This window comes from Rhinoraja longicauda, chromosome 27 (assembly GCF_053455715.1).
Source record: "Rhinoraja longicauda isolate Sanriku21f chromosome 27, sRhiLon1.1, whole genome shotgun sequence".
NCBI lineage: Eukaryota > Metazoa > Chordata > Chondrichthyes > Rajiformes > Arhynchobatidae > Rhinoraja > Rhinoraja longicauda.
Genome location: NC_135979.1, coordinates 10,538,476 through 10,555,453, shown reverse-complemented (window position 1 = coordinate 10,555,453; position 16,978 = coordinate 10,538,476). Strand labels below are relative to the sequence as shown.

The 16,978-nt window shown below is 45.2% G+C and overlaps 1 protein-coding gene across 1 annotated transcript in view; it reads left to right on the top strand.

Annotated features, from left to right (window-relative positions):
• Positions 1-2,295: 2,295 nt before the first annotated feature.
• Positions 2,296-16,978, top strand: part of LOC144606767 (protein lin-28 homolog A-like) — a 53,785-nt gene continuing 39,102 nt past the window's right edge. The window contains exons 1-2 of the mRNA XM_078423116.1: positions 2,296-2,356; positions 4,316-4,485. Of these exons, the coding sequence (XP_078279242.1) occupies positions 2,296-2,356; positions 4,316-4,485 (231 nt within the window). The remainder of the gene's footprint in view (positions 2,357-4,315; positions 4,486-16,978) is intronic.

Below are 16,978 nucleotides of genomic sequence, written 5' to 3'. Positions count from 1 at the left end.
CTGTTGTGGTCAATTTTATCCCATGGAGGGGGGGCTGATGTGGTCAGTGTTCCCCGAGGGAGGGGGAAGGTTGTGGTCAGTTTTCTCTCGGGGAGGGGGGGCTGATGTGGTCAGTGTTTCCCGAGGGAGGGGGAAGGTTGTGGTCAGTTTTCTTTCCCCGAGGGAGGGGACTGTTGTGGTCAATTTTATCCCTGGGAGGGGGGGCTGATGTGGTCAGTGTTCCCCGAGGGAGGGGGGGGGGGGGGGGGCTGTTGTGGTCAGCTGCCTTCCTGGCTGTCAAGGATCTGTTTGTTATTAAGAACGTGGTGAATCCGCCGCTTGTTTCTCTGCAGTCCCGGGGCCCTGTATACAGTGGGTCTCAGTAGCCGCACAATCCGAATTCCTGCCATTGTCCAGCCTTTGGGACCCACAGGAAATGAACGAGCCGATAAGATTTGACCCGCAGAGAGATTGGTCTTTGGTCTGGAACCTTTAAATATCCCGCCGCCCTCGGGGTGATAGAGATGGGGGCAACGTGGAAGGAAAAAAAAAAAAATCGATGCGGAGGAAAGGACTCGGATCGATTAGGATCCGTTGAGTTCGATCGCTTTGTGTGTCGATTTGAAAACAAATCGATCTTTATAACGATAGATGTTAAATCCCCGTTTTGCGCTGCGTCCGGCTCCCCAGATACCAGCGGGGACCCTGTGATAATCCGACAACACACTCTCTTAGTTTGACCGACCCCCGGCTCCTTCACGGATCAATGCCCAGCAGGAATTTTAGAAGATATTTTTCTTAATTCCGTTTTAAAAAAAATATATATATATTAACGAATATTTTACTCTATTCGGCGTGTGGAAAATCGATGGTAAAAATATCTGGGCACCAATGGACCTGTTTAACTTGTAATTTTAAACTCGCTTATTAACCTGCTTTGACTCCCGCCTTCTCGGTGACATTAACATCACAATATCCCTCAAGTCACTGGAGGTCAGGACACAATCTGTGGATATTTAAATCCACTTCGTTATTTAAAATGTGGTCCCCCCCCCCCCCTCTCCTATTTTTGGAAAAAAAGTTTACTTAAACGATTTGTTATGAAAGAAATTTATCTTAACTAAATATTTCGTATACCATGAGACGTGAATTTATTTTGCACGTCCAAATGACCCCGAGTGAATGAGGAGGGGGGGGGGGTGTGTGATGGTTTAAGGCCGAAGCTGGACTGAGAGCTCGAAAAAACCCCACTCTCCCGTAAACACCGCCCGCTTGCCTTGTCCCCGAAACCAGCATCAACACTGCCCAGTTTAGAAATCGAATGAAAAGCAATCTGAAGCATGAAACTATAACTAAAACCACCAATACTCCGCACCCTCAACCCTTTAAACGTATTGATAATCCAGAAGGTTGTTTACCGAGGCGAAACATTTTAGATCGTTTGTTTTAAAAAAAATCATCCTTGATCCTTGTAACGTTTGTTGATCCTTGAGTGGATCTTTAAGTAATGAAATAATTGTCTACCTGGTTTGATTATTTTTTCTCTCTCGAGTTTGTTTGATTCCTATCCCATTGTTAAGTTGGGTGCACTGTTACACATCCTCCCTCGCCCCCTCATTCACACGCACACACCTCTCCAAAGCGCGCACACTTCCCCACACACGTTCACGAGCAAAGTGTCTCTCTCTCTCTCTCTCACACACACACTCGGTTCTCTAACACACCCTCTCGTGTACATTCATGCCCGCTCTCTCGCATGCACTCGATCACACACACACACACACACACACACTCGCGTGTGCATCTGTGCACGCACGCTAACACACACTCGCATGCAGTCTCCGACAAAGACTCATGACTCTGTAAGTTTCATCCGCACACATACACACGCATTGACACAAATAACGATTGGTTTCCTTCTGCGGATTTTATTATCGGACAAGCTTGAGGTAGATCAAAAGTTTGTCGAGATGCTAGTTCGACGCCTGGGAGGTCCTGAAATATAAAAGGAATGTGCCGTGAAGGGGCTATAATTGCGAATGACCTAGGCCTGAGCCGACCGACCCATTGACCACCTTGCAGCCAACGAAACTGGAGAGAAAAATCTTCCTGGCCTACCCCTCCTCCTCCCTCCCCCCCTCCTCCCTCCTCCCTCCCCCCCGACAGGCTGATTCTGGCTAACCCTAGATTAGGTTGGGGTTGGTATGTGGACTATCGGGGAAAATCTAGTAACAAGGCATTGTCAATAACAGCTACACAGAGTCCTCCTTTACCGCCCCACCCCCCACCCATTCAAAAAGTTAGTTCAAGATCTTAATGTCATCAAAGCTCCGAGTTAACGCAGGGAAGGAGAAAATGATCAATGGGATGGTACTCGGTACAGCCACGATTCACAGATATCAGTGAAAAGTTCCAGTCCACGTCGGGTTTTTTTTTTGGATGTGTGGTTTGGAAGAGTGCGCACGTTTGAGATTTTGAATGAACGCGTGTTCTTTTTAAATGTGCGATTGGGAAACCAATGTGTGGCTTTGTTTTGTGCGCGTTTAAGAATGCGATTCTATTTGATCCGAGCTCTTTGGGTGACTTGTGTTCCAGAGAGTATGAGTGTGAGTTTGTTTTTACGGGAGCATTTTTAGTGAGGGCGAGTGTGTGCATGAGAGAGTGTTTGAGTACGTGTGTGTGTGTGTGTGTGTGTGTGTGTGTGTGAGAGAGGCAATGTGTAACTGGGAGTGCATGTGATAGAATACGTGCGTGCCTGTAACTCGAGACACGCGAATTAATTTTCCTTGAATGTCGTATCTAACCTGTGAGCTGGATGAGATTGATGTAAAACAGTGCAACTGGATCAAAGTTTCGATTAATAAATGCTCCGCAAATTTTCCATTTGCCCTCTTCTCCCTTTGGTAGTTTATATATGTGTTAATAAAAAAAAAAGTTGCTGTTGACCTCTCTAGTAACCCAAGAAGTCGAGTCCAAACGAGTTACATTGTAACCCCCTGGAATCCGGGTAAACACTACGGGATGGGAGATTCTGATGTATCCAAGATACATTTCTAATGTATCCAAGATACATTTCATACATTCTGTTTGGGATGATGGATGGATTCAAGTGGGTGATTTGTGAATGGTTATCGATCCCGGGGAAGGTTTTAATTTGGAATCATGTGCACATGGAAAGGAGCCCAAAAGACACAAGGTGGATTGAGGGGACAGAGTGGTGGGTGGGGAGAGGGGGAGGGGAGACTCGTTACCTGCAACTGACAGATTCCACTGCGAAACTTGCCAAAAGCGGGGCGGGGGTCGTCAGCAAATTGCCCATCTCTCAAAACTGGACATCTTGCGACCCTTTTTCTAAAGGGACACACCGGAGTTACCCCAGGATTAACACCGCTTGCCAAAATGGCCGAAGGTTTATTTTAGTGGGAATAGGACAGGGGTGGTCATTTTCTCGTGTCCCCCCCCTCCTCTCTGTTCCTTTGAACCGTTGGCTGTGTGTGCGTGTACACATGAGTGTGTGCATGTGTGTGGTGTGTATATGTGGGGAGGGGGGAGGGAGGGAGGGAGGGAGTTGGGAGCTGCCCATTGTTTATCCGCTTCTATTCTTCAGATCCACGTACCGCCCACCTTCATTCAAAGGGGGAACATGTTTTGTATAGCTCCCATCCCGCTCATCCTCTCTCCTTTCGCTTTAAGCAGCTCCCGAGACCTGCAGCAAGTTTCACGTTTTGTCTTTCTGAGGATTTACCACTGAAGACGGGAGATCTGTTGGAGAGAGGGAGGGAGGGGGCGAGCGGGGAGGGGAGGGAGGGAGGGAGGAGGGGGGGGGGGGGAAGAGTTGACGGAAAAGTGGGGGAGGCAGAGAGGATTAAGAAACCAGTCCAGCTGTAAGAAGCGGAGGTGGTGACATCGACACCGGGATGGGATCCGTTTCTAACCAGCAATTTGGAGGTTCTGTATCGATGGCCAAACGTGCTTTCCAATTTCTTCAGTTTCACGGTGCTGATGGACTGTGTGTAATTGCACGTGTGTGTGTGGATGTATTTGTTTTGTGTGTGTGTTGGTGTTGTATTTGTGTGTGTGGGGATGTATGTGTGTGTGTTGTATTTGTGTGTGTGTTGCATTTGTGTGTGTGTGTGGATGTATGTGTGAATGTATGTGTGTGTGTGTGTGTGTGGATGTATATATGTGTGTGTGTGGATGTATATGTGTGTATGTGCTGCCGTGTGTTCAGGTGTTCGAGCGCTTTATGCGATTTGTGGCTATGGACGGGGTTTTTAAAAACTAAAGCACTGGGTTTTCATTCTCTCTCTGGCGTCTCTCCCCCCCTTGTCCGCAGGAACCGGGAGAAGCGTTGACCAGGATCTCGGGGACTCCCCCAAGGCTGCCGTCTCGTTCGGGACCGGTCAGTGCAAATGGTTCAACGTCCGGATGGGATTCGGTTTTCTCTCCATGTCCGGCAGGGACGGAACCCCGCTGGAATCACCCATCGATGTCTTTGTCCACCAGGTACATCCAATAGCAGCCCCGTGCATTCGCGCCTCCCCACGTTGTGTCCATTGTGGTTCATGAACTCTCCGAGCTTTGCTCTTGGTCTCCTCGCCCCCGGCTTGCACAGACTCCGTTTTACCCTACCTGATCTGACCCCCCATCCCCTCGAGATATATTGTTTGAAATCCTATACCTGATCTCAGTGTACCTGTGCTTTCTGTATCTGATCTCTTAACTACATGGTCTGACTGGAACTGGTATCTTTGCACTTGTATCTATGTTTGTGATATCGGGACATCCCAGCAACACAAACCGTGCTCGGTTTAATTTTTTTTTTAAAGTCGGAATGAGCGAGGGATGTGCAAATGGGGAATGGCGTGGGACTGGGGTGTCGGGGCAACAGAGGAACCAACTATTGGCAATTTATAGGGAGTTTGATTTTTGACTGTGTTAACTCTGCCCACGTTGGTGTAATTAATGGGAAGATTGCAGCTCTTCCTAGAATCGAGCGTTTGCGAGTGGGAGTAATTCTGGGGGTCGTTTTAGGTCGTTGATGGTTTTTTTTGGTGTGATATGAGGCTAGTTGAGAGTTGCAGGCTCCATTATTGATGTTCTTTTCTGCGAGTTTAGAGCGTTGCTTGAGGTTGACTGTGAGGTCCAGCTTATTCTGTGCGCTCTCTCTCTCTCCACCCCCCCCCCCTCTCTCTCTCTCTCTCTCTCTCTCGAGTTGCTCTAAGCCTCTTCCCGGAGCCTGTTTCCCAGCTGTTTGACCCTTGTTCCGCTGGAAGTTCAGGAGGAGAGGCAAGGATGCTCGCTCCTTGTGGGCACGGAGCGACGGCGGTTCCGATACTTGGCTTTGCTTCTCCCCATTGAGTTAAAATAACACTCGCCCAGTGACGTCGCTCGACTTTATTCCATTCACAAAAACAAATCTTCGTGCTGCTTTTAAGTGAGATTCCAGAATCGACCAGAAAATAAAGCGAGCAATACTTGCTAAGACATTCACAGATTTCCGCCGTTAACATTGAGTTTCGAATGGGTTGAAAACGTGCTGGAAACGGTGGCCTTTTCATGTGCTAATGCATCGTGAATGTTTCATTGACACAGTCCCGGGCTAGTTCCTGCCAGCGGAGACAATACATTTGTAATTCGATCGATATCTAAAGACCAAGCCTCAGTAATATTTTAAAGTTTGCTTTAGCTTATTGTCACGTGTACCGAGGTACAGTGAAAAGGATTAATCGTGAGTCTTAGAATGTGCCAATACCATTTTGGTAGAATTGCAACTTTTGATCTAGTTGGATTTTGATAGCAACCATTGAATTCGGCGACCTTTTTGTTCCTCGTTATCGATGCAATTTCCACCCCCCCCCCCCCCCATTGGTTTCGGCTGGGGCTTTAAACGGAGATGTGCCGTTCAAGGGGTGAGCGACCATGACTCAGGTCATTGCATGGTTTGTTGGTCGGCGATGCCAGGAAGCATATACTCAGACAAAGGATCATGGAAGTTTCCAACGCGCTACCAAGTAATTGCTGAGCCCAAAAAACAGCTGCAACTTTCCAAGCTGAGGACTGATGGTCCTCGGAGATCTGAGCTTAACATGGCAAACCAATAGTGGCATTTAAGAGACTTTTGGATAGGCATAAGGATATGGGTTATGGAATGAAGGGATATGAGTTATGGAATGAAGGGATATGGGGTATGTGCAGGTAGATAAGAGATGGTGTTGGCATCATGTTCAGCACATACATTGTGGTCTGAAGGGCCTGTTCTTGTGCTGTGTTCTATGTTCTAATATTCTGAAGAGGGATGAACAGCATTGGAGGTAGTACAACTGTGACACCAGAACGGAGGTTGCCCAGTTATTGGGAAGGCACAACAGATGCCTTTTCTCCAGATGAGGGTGAGTTAAGCATGAGGGAGTTGATGGAGAACTTTATGTTGGAGATTGGAACAAGATGCGGTGAGCTTTTCATTGAAGAAGTAACATCTAAAATACTTGGTTTTAGTTGTGAAGGGAGAAACATAGAAAATAGTTGCAGTGGTGGGCCACTTGGCCTTCGAGCCAGCACCGCCATTCAATATGATCATGGCTGATCATCAAAAATCAGTACCCTGTTCCTGCTCTCTCCCCATCTCCCTTGATTCCGTTAGCCCTAAGAGCTATAGCTAACTCTCTTGGAAACAAAGAATGTTGTGGTTTGGGAGGCCTTTTTAACATGACCTTCATGACTTCAGTAGCCCCTAAAACATTGCAGTGGCCACCACACTAGGGAGAAGTCCTCAGATCTGGTAAATAATGCTCTGCGATCTCTTATATCCAACCCAAGCGGGCAAATGGAAATAAAGTTCATTCGGTGTTTCATCCAAATGATGGCAGCGATATTCACGCCTTATAGTGTTGGTGATCCGCTCAAAGTGCTGGAATAACTCAGCGGGTCAGGCAGCATCTCTGGAGGAAAAAAGGATGGGTGACGTTTTGGGTCGGGACCCTTCTTGGTGATGCTAGGTTTAGATTTAGTTTTATTATTGTTACATGTACCAAGGCACAGTGGAAACAAAGCCTTTCACGATGTCTCAGTGCACGTGAAAATAACAAACCTGAACAAACACTGAAAAACCTGCATTTCTAGGGCAAACTTAAGATGTGACAAAACACAGCTAATATTTTCAGGTTTTGGGTTATTGTTGTCATGTGTGCCGAGGTGCTGTGATTTTTGTTTAGCTTGCTATCCATTCAAATCTGATAATACTATATATAAATAGAACCAAGACGAACTCAAGTACAATAGACAGAACCGAAATGCTGGAGTAACTCGGTGGGTTAGGCAGCATATCTGGAGAAAAGGAAGGGGTGGCTTTTTAAGTCTGAATCCTTCTTCAGATAAGTACAATAGGTAGAGCAAAGGGGAAGGTGCAGGAGCTATATTGAGTAGGATTTTGCTTCTAATCTGCGTCAGTGCTGTACCAGAGTGAGCTTCGTAGATTTGTTCACATTTCTGAAGTGGGAATTGACAACTTTCAAACTCAAAGATGAGGCTGCTATTAATTGTATTATGGCTGAAATCCTGGAGGCGATTGGCACTATTCAATCAGTTGCTGAATTTGGATGGATTTTCTTTTGTTCCCAACAAAGGACTACACCAGGGGTGACTATTGCAAAGGTTCTCCCCACTGCTTTACTGAAGAGCCTGCCCTGTTTTTTGTACAGTTAGCTGCTGGTTTTGGAGGTTTGTTGTGAATGCTGCATGTGCAACCTGAATTTAATCTGAATCCATAATTGTCGTTGAGAAGGTGATGGCAATCCCTGGAGTAATGCAGTTGCTGAGTTGCTCCCTTAATACTGTAGGATAGAAACCCAGGCATTTGCTCCAGCAAAGTTGAAGGAACCGTGTTATATCCAAGTGAGAACTTGCGAGTACATCTTGGAAGAGATCTTGCAGATGACGGCGTTTTCATGTGGCAATGCCCATCCCCTTCAACATGGCGGCTGCATCTCTGGAGAGAAGGAATGGGTGACGTTTCGGGTCCAGACCCTTCGGCTGAAGAAGGGTCTCGAACCGAAACGTCACCCATTCCTTCTCTCCCGAGATGCTGTCTGTCCGGCAGAGTTACTCCAGCTTTTTGTGTCTCTATCTTTGGTTTAAAGCAGCATCTGCAGTTCCTTCCTACACAAACATGGTGGCTACGTTGGGTTGGGTAGTGATACGATTGACTTACCTGGAAACCGCAGATCCAGAGACTGTTGGAATGTTCTCTGTTTCCTTGAATGAAGCAGCACTCTGGAATCGTGACTCCATTTCGTAACAATGGCAGTATTCAGGACAGAGCAGTCTATCTGATCGGTACCTCATCCACCAGTTTAAAATTCACTCCCTCCTTCGGTAGCACACAGTGGTTGCAGGGTATACTCTTTTGGGGACGTGCTGGGGACGATATGGTAGAACTTAATTTATCCCAGGAGGGGAATTGGTCTACCAACAGTCATAAAAACACAACAAGATACATGAAACATGAAATCAATGAAAACAGTCCTACATTGTAAATGGGTGCACTGGGGTTCTAACTGACGGTCTCCCAGTCTGAGCCAGGACCACAGTGCATCCATTTTCAGTCTCGACTGTTTTCTCAGAGAGGCGTATTGTCACTCTGATAGGGTTGCCAAACTCTAGGCGTCACTGCCACCCAAGAATGTCTATAACAGTTTTGCCAGGTGAAAAATCACGGGATGTTTTTGTCGTTTTCTGTGAATGCTTTTTATCCTCAATTCTAAGAACATTGGAGTTCTATTGGGGTGTGAATGGTGGGATCGTGTGTTGATAAGTGGGATGGGGGAGAAAGGGTGGGTGAAGTGAAAGCAGTAAAATCTGTTTTTAAGTGTGGGAGCTGGGAAGTCGTGCTACGAAATCTTCAGGAATATGTTAGATTAGTTTAGTTAATTGTCACATCATCATCATATCATCATATATATACAGCCGGAAACAGGCCTTTTCGGCCCACCAAGTCCGTGCCGCCCAATGATCCCCATACATTAACACTATCCTACACCCACTAGGGACAATTTTTACATTTACCCAGCCAATTAACCTACATACCTGTACGTCTTTGGAGTGTGGGAGGAAACCGAAGATCTCGGAGAAAACCCACGCAGGTCACGGGGAGAACGTACAAACTCCTTACAGAGCAGCACCCGTAGTCAGGATCGAACCTGAGTCTCCGGCGCTGCATTCGCTGTAAAGCAGCAACTCTACCGCTGCGCTACCGTGCCGCCCGTGTACCAAAGTACAGTGAAAAGCTTTTGTTACATGCTGACCGACTGCCTGTCTTGACTTGGCGATTTTATGCACTAGGAAACAAAGGTATTACACTTGTGATCGGGGAAATATAGGTAATTGCAAACAGCTTTTGTACAAAAGTCATCATCTTGCTAACATCATGGTCTTGTTCACTGCTAAGCACACCATTTGGTGTCAGTTTCATTGCAATTGTTTCTCCCAGGAAGGCCCCAAATGGTTTATTTATTGCTCCAAATGCTCTGGTCTGTAACATCAAACAGCAACACTAACATGCCAGCTCCTATTTGTTTACCTTTGAAGATGTTTGCTGAAGTTGGATCTGCTCTGAGTGTTTTCTCTTGTCAATCTTCTCCTGCTGCGCTTGTCCATCTCCTGCCGCTCTCCTGAAGGAGTGCAGATCCTTGTGGCGCTGTTCCTTAAGAATCAAAATCCTGTATTTATATAGTGCCTTTCATGGCTTCAGGGTGTTCCAAAACAACTGTGCATGATATTGATATTGAGAAATGATCTCTGCTTGATATTAAACATGGCAGTCAATTGTACCACAGTGGGCTCCCAGGTGAATATGCGCAGGTGATTTATTTAATGTTGTTGAGAAAAATATATATCAAGGTTATGGGGGGAAATACTTTGCTCTTACTCAAATGCAAGCCACTGCATCTTGCACAAGTGGCTTTGAGAGCAAGTGGAACTTCTCTTTCACATCACACCTACATGACAGTACCTCTGGCCTTGCAGTTCTTTTTATTTCAGCATTGACTGTCGAAGTGTTGCATCAGAAATGACTCTTCTACCGAGCAGTCCTCCCTCAGTGCTTGTCCTTTAGTGCAGAAAACACAGCAGCCACCACTTATTATTATCAGAATGTCAGGCAGGTTTGCACCTGATGGGGGAAATTGCTACTGAGCGATGTGAATGGTTGTATATCTTTGTTCATGCATATCGAAAAGTAGCATTACTAAATTTAATTTACGGTTAGGATATTAAGGAACATTGATTACAAACATTAAAGCAAATTCTGGAAATGCTCTACATGTCAGGGTGGCATATGTGGACAGACAAAGGACAAATGTTTTGATTCAAAGACTTTTCAAATAAATTTGCTTTTGCTAGGCACGATCAACAGATTAAGATGTCAGAAGAACATAATGTACATTAGGAGCAGAGGTGGGCTGTGTGGTTTCTTGAGCTTGCTCTGCCATTGAATAAATTCAAGGGTGATCTTGAATAAAGGGGAGGCCATTTAAAGCTGAGGTGAGAAGAAACGTTTTCACCCAGAGAGCTGTGAATTTGTGGAATTCTCTGCCACAGAAGGCAGTGGAGGTGAATTCACTGGATGAATTTAAAAAAGAGTTCGATAGAGCTCTAGGGGCTAGTGGAATCAAGGGAAATGGGGAGAAGGCAGGCACAGGTTACTGATTGTAGATGATCAGCCATGATCACAATGAAGGGCCAAATGGCCTCGCAAGCAACTATTTTCTATGTTTCTATGATCTGATTGCAACCAAGGATGTATGTTCCCGCAAACCCCAGTGTATTAATTTAATGAAGGGTTGTATGAAGAGATACCTGGACAGGTGGCCAAAAGCTTTATCAAACGAAGAAATATGTTTTGAGGAATGAGGAGAGTGCTGTGGAGATTTAGCGAGGATATTGGTGTGATAGGAATTGGTCTCTAAAACCATGGCTATCAACACAAGTGGAGGATGATGTAGACTTCCTAGATCTCGGAGCATCGTTCCACTGGAGGGGATTCCAGCCACTGGCACGGATGAGCCATGAAGGGATTTAAAATGCACGGTTGCAAATTTTAAAATGGAGGCCACATCAGACTGCTGGATACTGTACGTACATGTGTGCTTGCAGGCTGGGGTAAGGGTGGATTTGGTGAAGTTTGTGAAGGAGGAAGAACAGTGGAATAATCAAATCTAAAGGAAGCAAGGGTGAAGGTTTATGCAGCTGGTCTGAGGCAGAGAAAAGATGTGTGATCTTGCGTGGATGAAAGTATTGATGCTGATGGAAAATGGGGTCTTTGGTACATAAAGGGAGGTCTGAGATTTAAGAGACACAAACTACTGTGATAAAGTGAAATGCACCAGCTTCCTTTGTCCCTTTGCAGATGTACAGGCAAAGATATGTGGACCAGGTGCAGGCAAATGGAGCAAGCTTGGTTAGGCAATTTGGTTGGCATGGGTAAGTTGGGCTGAAGGGCCTGTTTCCATGCGGTATGGAGCTATGACTCTAACTCCAGAGCAAAGCCTAAAGCAGCTTGGATATAGCATCAAAAAGTTGGTTGAGGTTGAAAACTGTTTTTTTTTATAAATAGCAAGGTGTGACTGAAGTAAAGAGATCTGATGGGCAGGGAGCGGCAAAAGGCCAAGTGGCTTCCTGCTGTAACTTTAGCTCAGGTTGTGGATATAACAGGAAATGAGCTAACAATTAGAAGTTGATTGGGAAGGAAGAATGAAAAAAAGATGACCACAAGGAAGGCAAAAAATTGAGAGAAGGAGAAAGAATAACAGGAGAGAAAGGAGGATGAGGAACAAAAGCATGCGACACGGAATGTGAACAAAAGGAGGGAAGCCAGGATGGGGTCACGTTGCAGAGAGATAAGGGAAGGAAAGGATTGCAAATTCAGTTTGACGTTTAATTCCCCTCCCCCAATTCCTGCTCGGTTTGCACTGGGGGAGGGGTGCCAATAGAGACCCTGGAGAAGGGATTTGTTATCAGTGAGGCCTCTGGAACTGCACTCGCCAAATGATCCTCAAAGCACGTTTCACCTGGGGTGAACTCTGCACAGTAAAGAGGAATGAGAAATGTGGATATTAAAAATTAAAGGGGGATTCTCGCAGGCCTCACTGACCTGCGAGGTTCGAGTTGCTTTCGTATCTTTGCCTCCTCCCTTTGGAGTATGGTGCGAGGTGTTGAAAGGCTGATTAATAGCCTGACATGATACGGTCAGTGTCCATGGCTGTAACTGGCTTCCTCCCAGCCGATGGTGGTGGAGGTTGATCTGTGGGATTGGAGGGTTTGATGGCTTCCTTCAATCCAAATCATAGTGTTCATTTGGTTTCAGACTGGAACTTTGAGCAGGGTTCTTTGGAGTGGGGTTCATACCCGGCATCTTGGAATTTGGTAGAGGGAACGGTGTAACTGAGCTAAAGGGGTACTCCAATACGCTTTCAATATTGTGTTGACAGTCACTGTAGTGATCTGTGCTGATGTTTATGCTCCTCACACGACCTCTCCATCTAACTCTATGAACCTGTCATGCTATTCCTTTCCCATCATCTTGTTGTCTAACTTCCCCTGAAACACATCTGTCATTTTTGCTTCTTTTGGAAATGAGCTCCATGTTCTCTTTTAGTTTAAGCGTTTGCAAGATGAGGGCATCATTAGCAGTGCTGCCATTATTTATTGTGAGGGCAGGACTGTGGCTCAGCAGTAGAGTTGCTGCCTTACAGCGCCAGAGACCCGAGTTCGATCCTGACTACGGTTGCTGTCTGTATGGAGTTTGACGTCCTCCCTGTGACCACGTGGGTTTTCTCCGGGTGCTCCGGTTTCCTCCCGCACTCTAAAGACGTGCTGGATTGTAGGTTGATTAGCTTCAGTGTAAATTGCCCCTTGTGTGTCGTAAAGTGCTATTGTACAGGATGATCGCTGGTCGGTGCGGACCCGGTGGGCCGAATGGCCTGTTTCTGCGCTGTATGTCTCTAAAGTCTAAAGTAAAGTCTATTCTCATCTGTACACTGAACAAAGCAGCTTGCGATTTTTAACTATTTGGTGAATCTAGTGATCCAAATAGTCAGACTAAATAAGAAAGCAGATTTATTTTCCTGAAAATCAGCTCTTGAGGGGTTTTAATATTGTCACGTGTACAGAGGTATAGTGAAACGCTTTGTTTGCATACTATACACAGTCAGACATACTATACATAAATACAATCAAATCAAACAAGTACAATAGATGGAGCAATCAGGCAGATAAATTCAGGCAAGTGGGGTTTTGACCAGCTTATAATTTCCTGGTACTTCCTGAATACTAGTATCTGGGGGTGGAATTGTCAAAGACTTATTAGCAGATATAGTTTTAATATGTGAGAGAAAAGGTTTAAAGGGGATGCGTCGGGCAAGTTTTTATTTTACACAGAGTGGTGGATGTCTGGAATGCGTTGCCAGAGGCAGCAGTGGCTTTTAGATAGGTGCGAGGATATACTGGGAACGGAGTGATATGGATCCTGTACAGGCAGTGGAGATTAGTTTAACAAAGCATCATGTTTGGCACAGGTATTGCGGGCTAAAGGGCCGGTTCCAGTGCTATACTGTTCTATGCAGCCATTTAATGTTAATTTCAATTTACTCACCTGTTGAAGTAATAAACTTGTGATACTGGACCAACAGAATAGTGTCCTGGATGGCAGTTCAGTTAACTAACCATTCATTCCATTGAAACCCTTTCTGCCTGAAGAAGTTTGTTCTGAATTCTCCACTGGATTTATCAGATACGAGTTGCTCCCTCGGCGACTGCTTCAACTGCAATTAATGATTTGGGCATAAATTTTCCAAAGTAAAATACAGAGTGCTGGCAGAACTCAGCAGGTCAGGCAGAATCAGTGGAAGGAATGGACGGACAATGTTTCGGGTCAGGACCCTTCTTCAGACTGAAGAAAGGTTCTGACTCAAAATGTTGGCATCTATTCCATTCACAGATGCTGCTTGACCCACTGAATTCCTCCAGCACTTCATTTTTTTGCCCAAGATTCCAATCTCTCTAGTCTCTGTGAATTTTCCAAACTCGGGTTCTGATAAGCTTTTCCCATGAATTTCTGCTCAAAACTAATTCCACACAATCAAATGCTGCACAGTGGCGCAGCGGTAGAGTTGCTGACTTACAGCGCCAGAGACCTGGATTTGAACCTGACTGGGTGCTCTCTGCCCAGAGTTTGTAGGTTCTCACTTTGACTGCGTGGGTTTTCTCCGGGTGCTCAGGTTTGCTCCCACACTGCAAAGATGTACAGGTTTGTAGGTTAATTGGCTTCGGTTAAAAATTTGTAAATTGTCCCTCGTGTACAGGATGGTGTTTGTGTACAAGATCGCTGGTCGGCGCGGACTTGGTGCGCCGAAGGGCCTGTTTCTGTCCTGTATCTCTAGAAGTCTAGATAAGTCTATCTCTTAAGTCTAAATGCAAAACCTGTAGTGATCCAGTTCTTTAAAGGCATTAGTTTCCTTCGATTATACTTCAAAATGATAGTTGGGTGAAAATTTGAAAATAATTTTACCTTTTTAAACAAAACTACCCATTTTGAATTGTAAAACGAATTCCAACTGTTGAAAAGTGCATTCCTTTCTTTAAAAAAAAAAAATCTCTAATGGATTTATATCTCTGCACTTTTTTTGCCGGAAAAGGTGCAGAGAATATTTCCAAGGATATTGCCAGGATTCTGAGACTGAGCTACAGGGAGAGTTTGGGCAGGTTAGGACTTTATTCCTAAGAAGGCAGGAGGCGTGATCTTATACAGGTGTACGAAATCATGAGGGGAATCGAAAAGGCGAATGGACAGAGGCCTTTTCCCAGGGTGGGGAAATCAAGAACTGGAGGGCATAGGTTTAAGATGAGAGGGGAAAGATTTAATAGGAATCTGAGGGACAACCTTTTTCACACGGAGAGAGATGGGTATATGGAACGAGCTGCCAAAGGATGTCATTGAGGCAAAACAATTGGAGCAAAAGTGCTGGAGTAACTCAGCGGGTCAGGCAGCATCTCTGGAGAACATGGAGAGGTGACGTTTTATGTCGGGATATACGATCTGGAACGTTAAGTGCATGACACAAGTAAAATAACATTTAAATGACAGGTAGATGGATAGGAAATGTGTTGAGGGATGTGAGCCTAAAGCACGCAAATGGGACTAGTTTAGATGGGGCATCTTGGTCAGCATGGCCGAGTTGGGCTGAAGGGCCTGTTTTTGTGCTGTATGACTCATAGAAATATGTAAATCTGCGTTGTTATCTTGGGACAAATTAAAACAAAAATCACATTTAACGATTTTACACTTTTACGTTAACATTAAATGCTAACATTTGACCCGTAAACGCTATTCACGTTATTCCCTTTATCACGTATCAGTACACTGTGGATGGTTCGATTGTAATCATGTATTGTCTTTCTGCGGACTGGTTAGCACGCAACAAAAGCTTTTCACTGTACCTCGCTCGGTACACGTGACAATGAACTAAACTCAAACTCAACTCGATTCAAACTGAAGTCAACTTTAACAAGCAGCTTTTATTTGCTTGTCTGTGGAAGCTTCTGTTTAAATTTTGAATGGATTCAGTGGAACCTGAAGGTGGTTAACTTATCCTGAGGGGTCTTGGACAATTTTTTTTGGGTGGTATCAACATTCGGGGCGACCTTACTGCTTTATTTATTGCCGTCAGAATTGGACCCTTCACCGACAAACATCAGCCTGTTTTTCAAAGAGCCGTCGGTATGGTTGCTGCAGGATTGCTGCATGCAGTGTTTGTTCCGAAACAGCACATGGTCGCACAATGTTACCTTGAGGCAGTGCTAATTTATTGTTATAAATGTAATTGTGTGAAGCGGGGGTCAGGCTTCACAGTTCATGGCACGAGGAGTTGAAAACAGCGAAGCCTGCAGCTCAATAAAATTATTTCAGATTCTTAAGTATTTTTTGAGAGAGAACTTGCAGGGTTGGTAGCCAGAGGATACCGATTTAGATAATTGATGAAAAAGTCATTGGTGGGGGAGGGGTGGAGAATGAGGGTTTAAAAAAAAAACACACAAAAAACGGCCATGAATTGTGATATCAGTATTGTAATGCAGGAGAGAGTGGGTGAAAGCAGATTCAATAGTACATTTCAAAAGGGAATTGAATATACACTTAAAAGGCAATTTTGTTTTTAACAGGGCTATGGGGAAAAGGGCAAGGGAGTGGGTCTAATTGGATAGCTCTTTCAGCAAGAAGAAAGAAATACATAGAACTGTGCCGTCAATTGCTGAGCAGTAAACTCTCTCCCTGAGCCTCTATGCTACCCTCCCTCTCCACACTTGGCCCCTTCTCCTTACAAACTCCATCTTCAAGACCGCAACTGTCCAAAATCTTTTGAGCTTTATTGGCAAACTTAGTATGGTAACTTTATTATGAAATGCTTGCGCATGTTTGGTGGCTGTACGTTGTTGCTGTTGTTTTCCGAACGGCATCTGCCCAAAGTGATTGAACTCTGCAAATGCAACGTCTACATTTTAAGAATCTCCTGAGAATCATATACAGCTCCGAACTGAGACCAAAACGAATAAAAGAAAATAATCTTCCACTTCCCCTCCTTGCAGCCCGTTTTAGAACTGTTCCTGTTGTAAACTCATCCAGATACTTCCCTCTGTGATGCAATTAGTATCTGCAAATGCTTAAAGTGAGAGCCGTCACCCTGCAGAAGAGGCCTTTTTTATTGCCCTACCTCCACTCTACCCCTGGCAGCTTCCACGTGCCTCCACATGGCTCGCATGTATCCCACAATTTGTTTGAATCCACCAAGTAATTAGGGGGATAAAAGTTGGGGAGGATGGAAGGGTTGTGGTGGTGGTGTAGTGTGAAGGCTGTGTTGAATTCTATGGCATGGTGTAGAGGAAGGCACCCTGAGCCGATCCATGTGGCAAAGGACATGTGAATCAGAAAGACTAGTGTAGGATAGTGTGA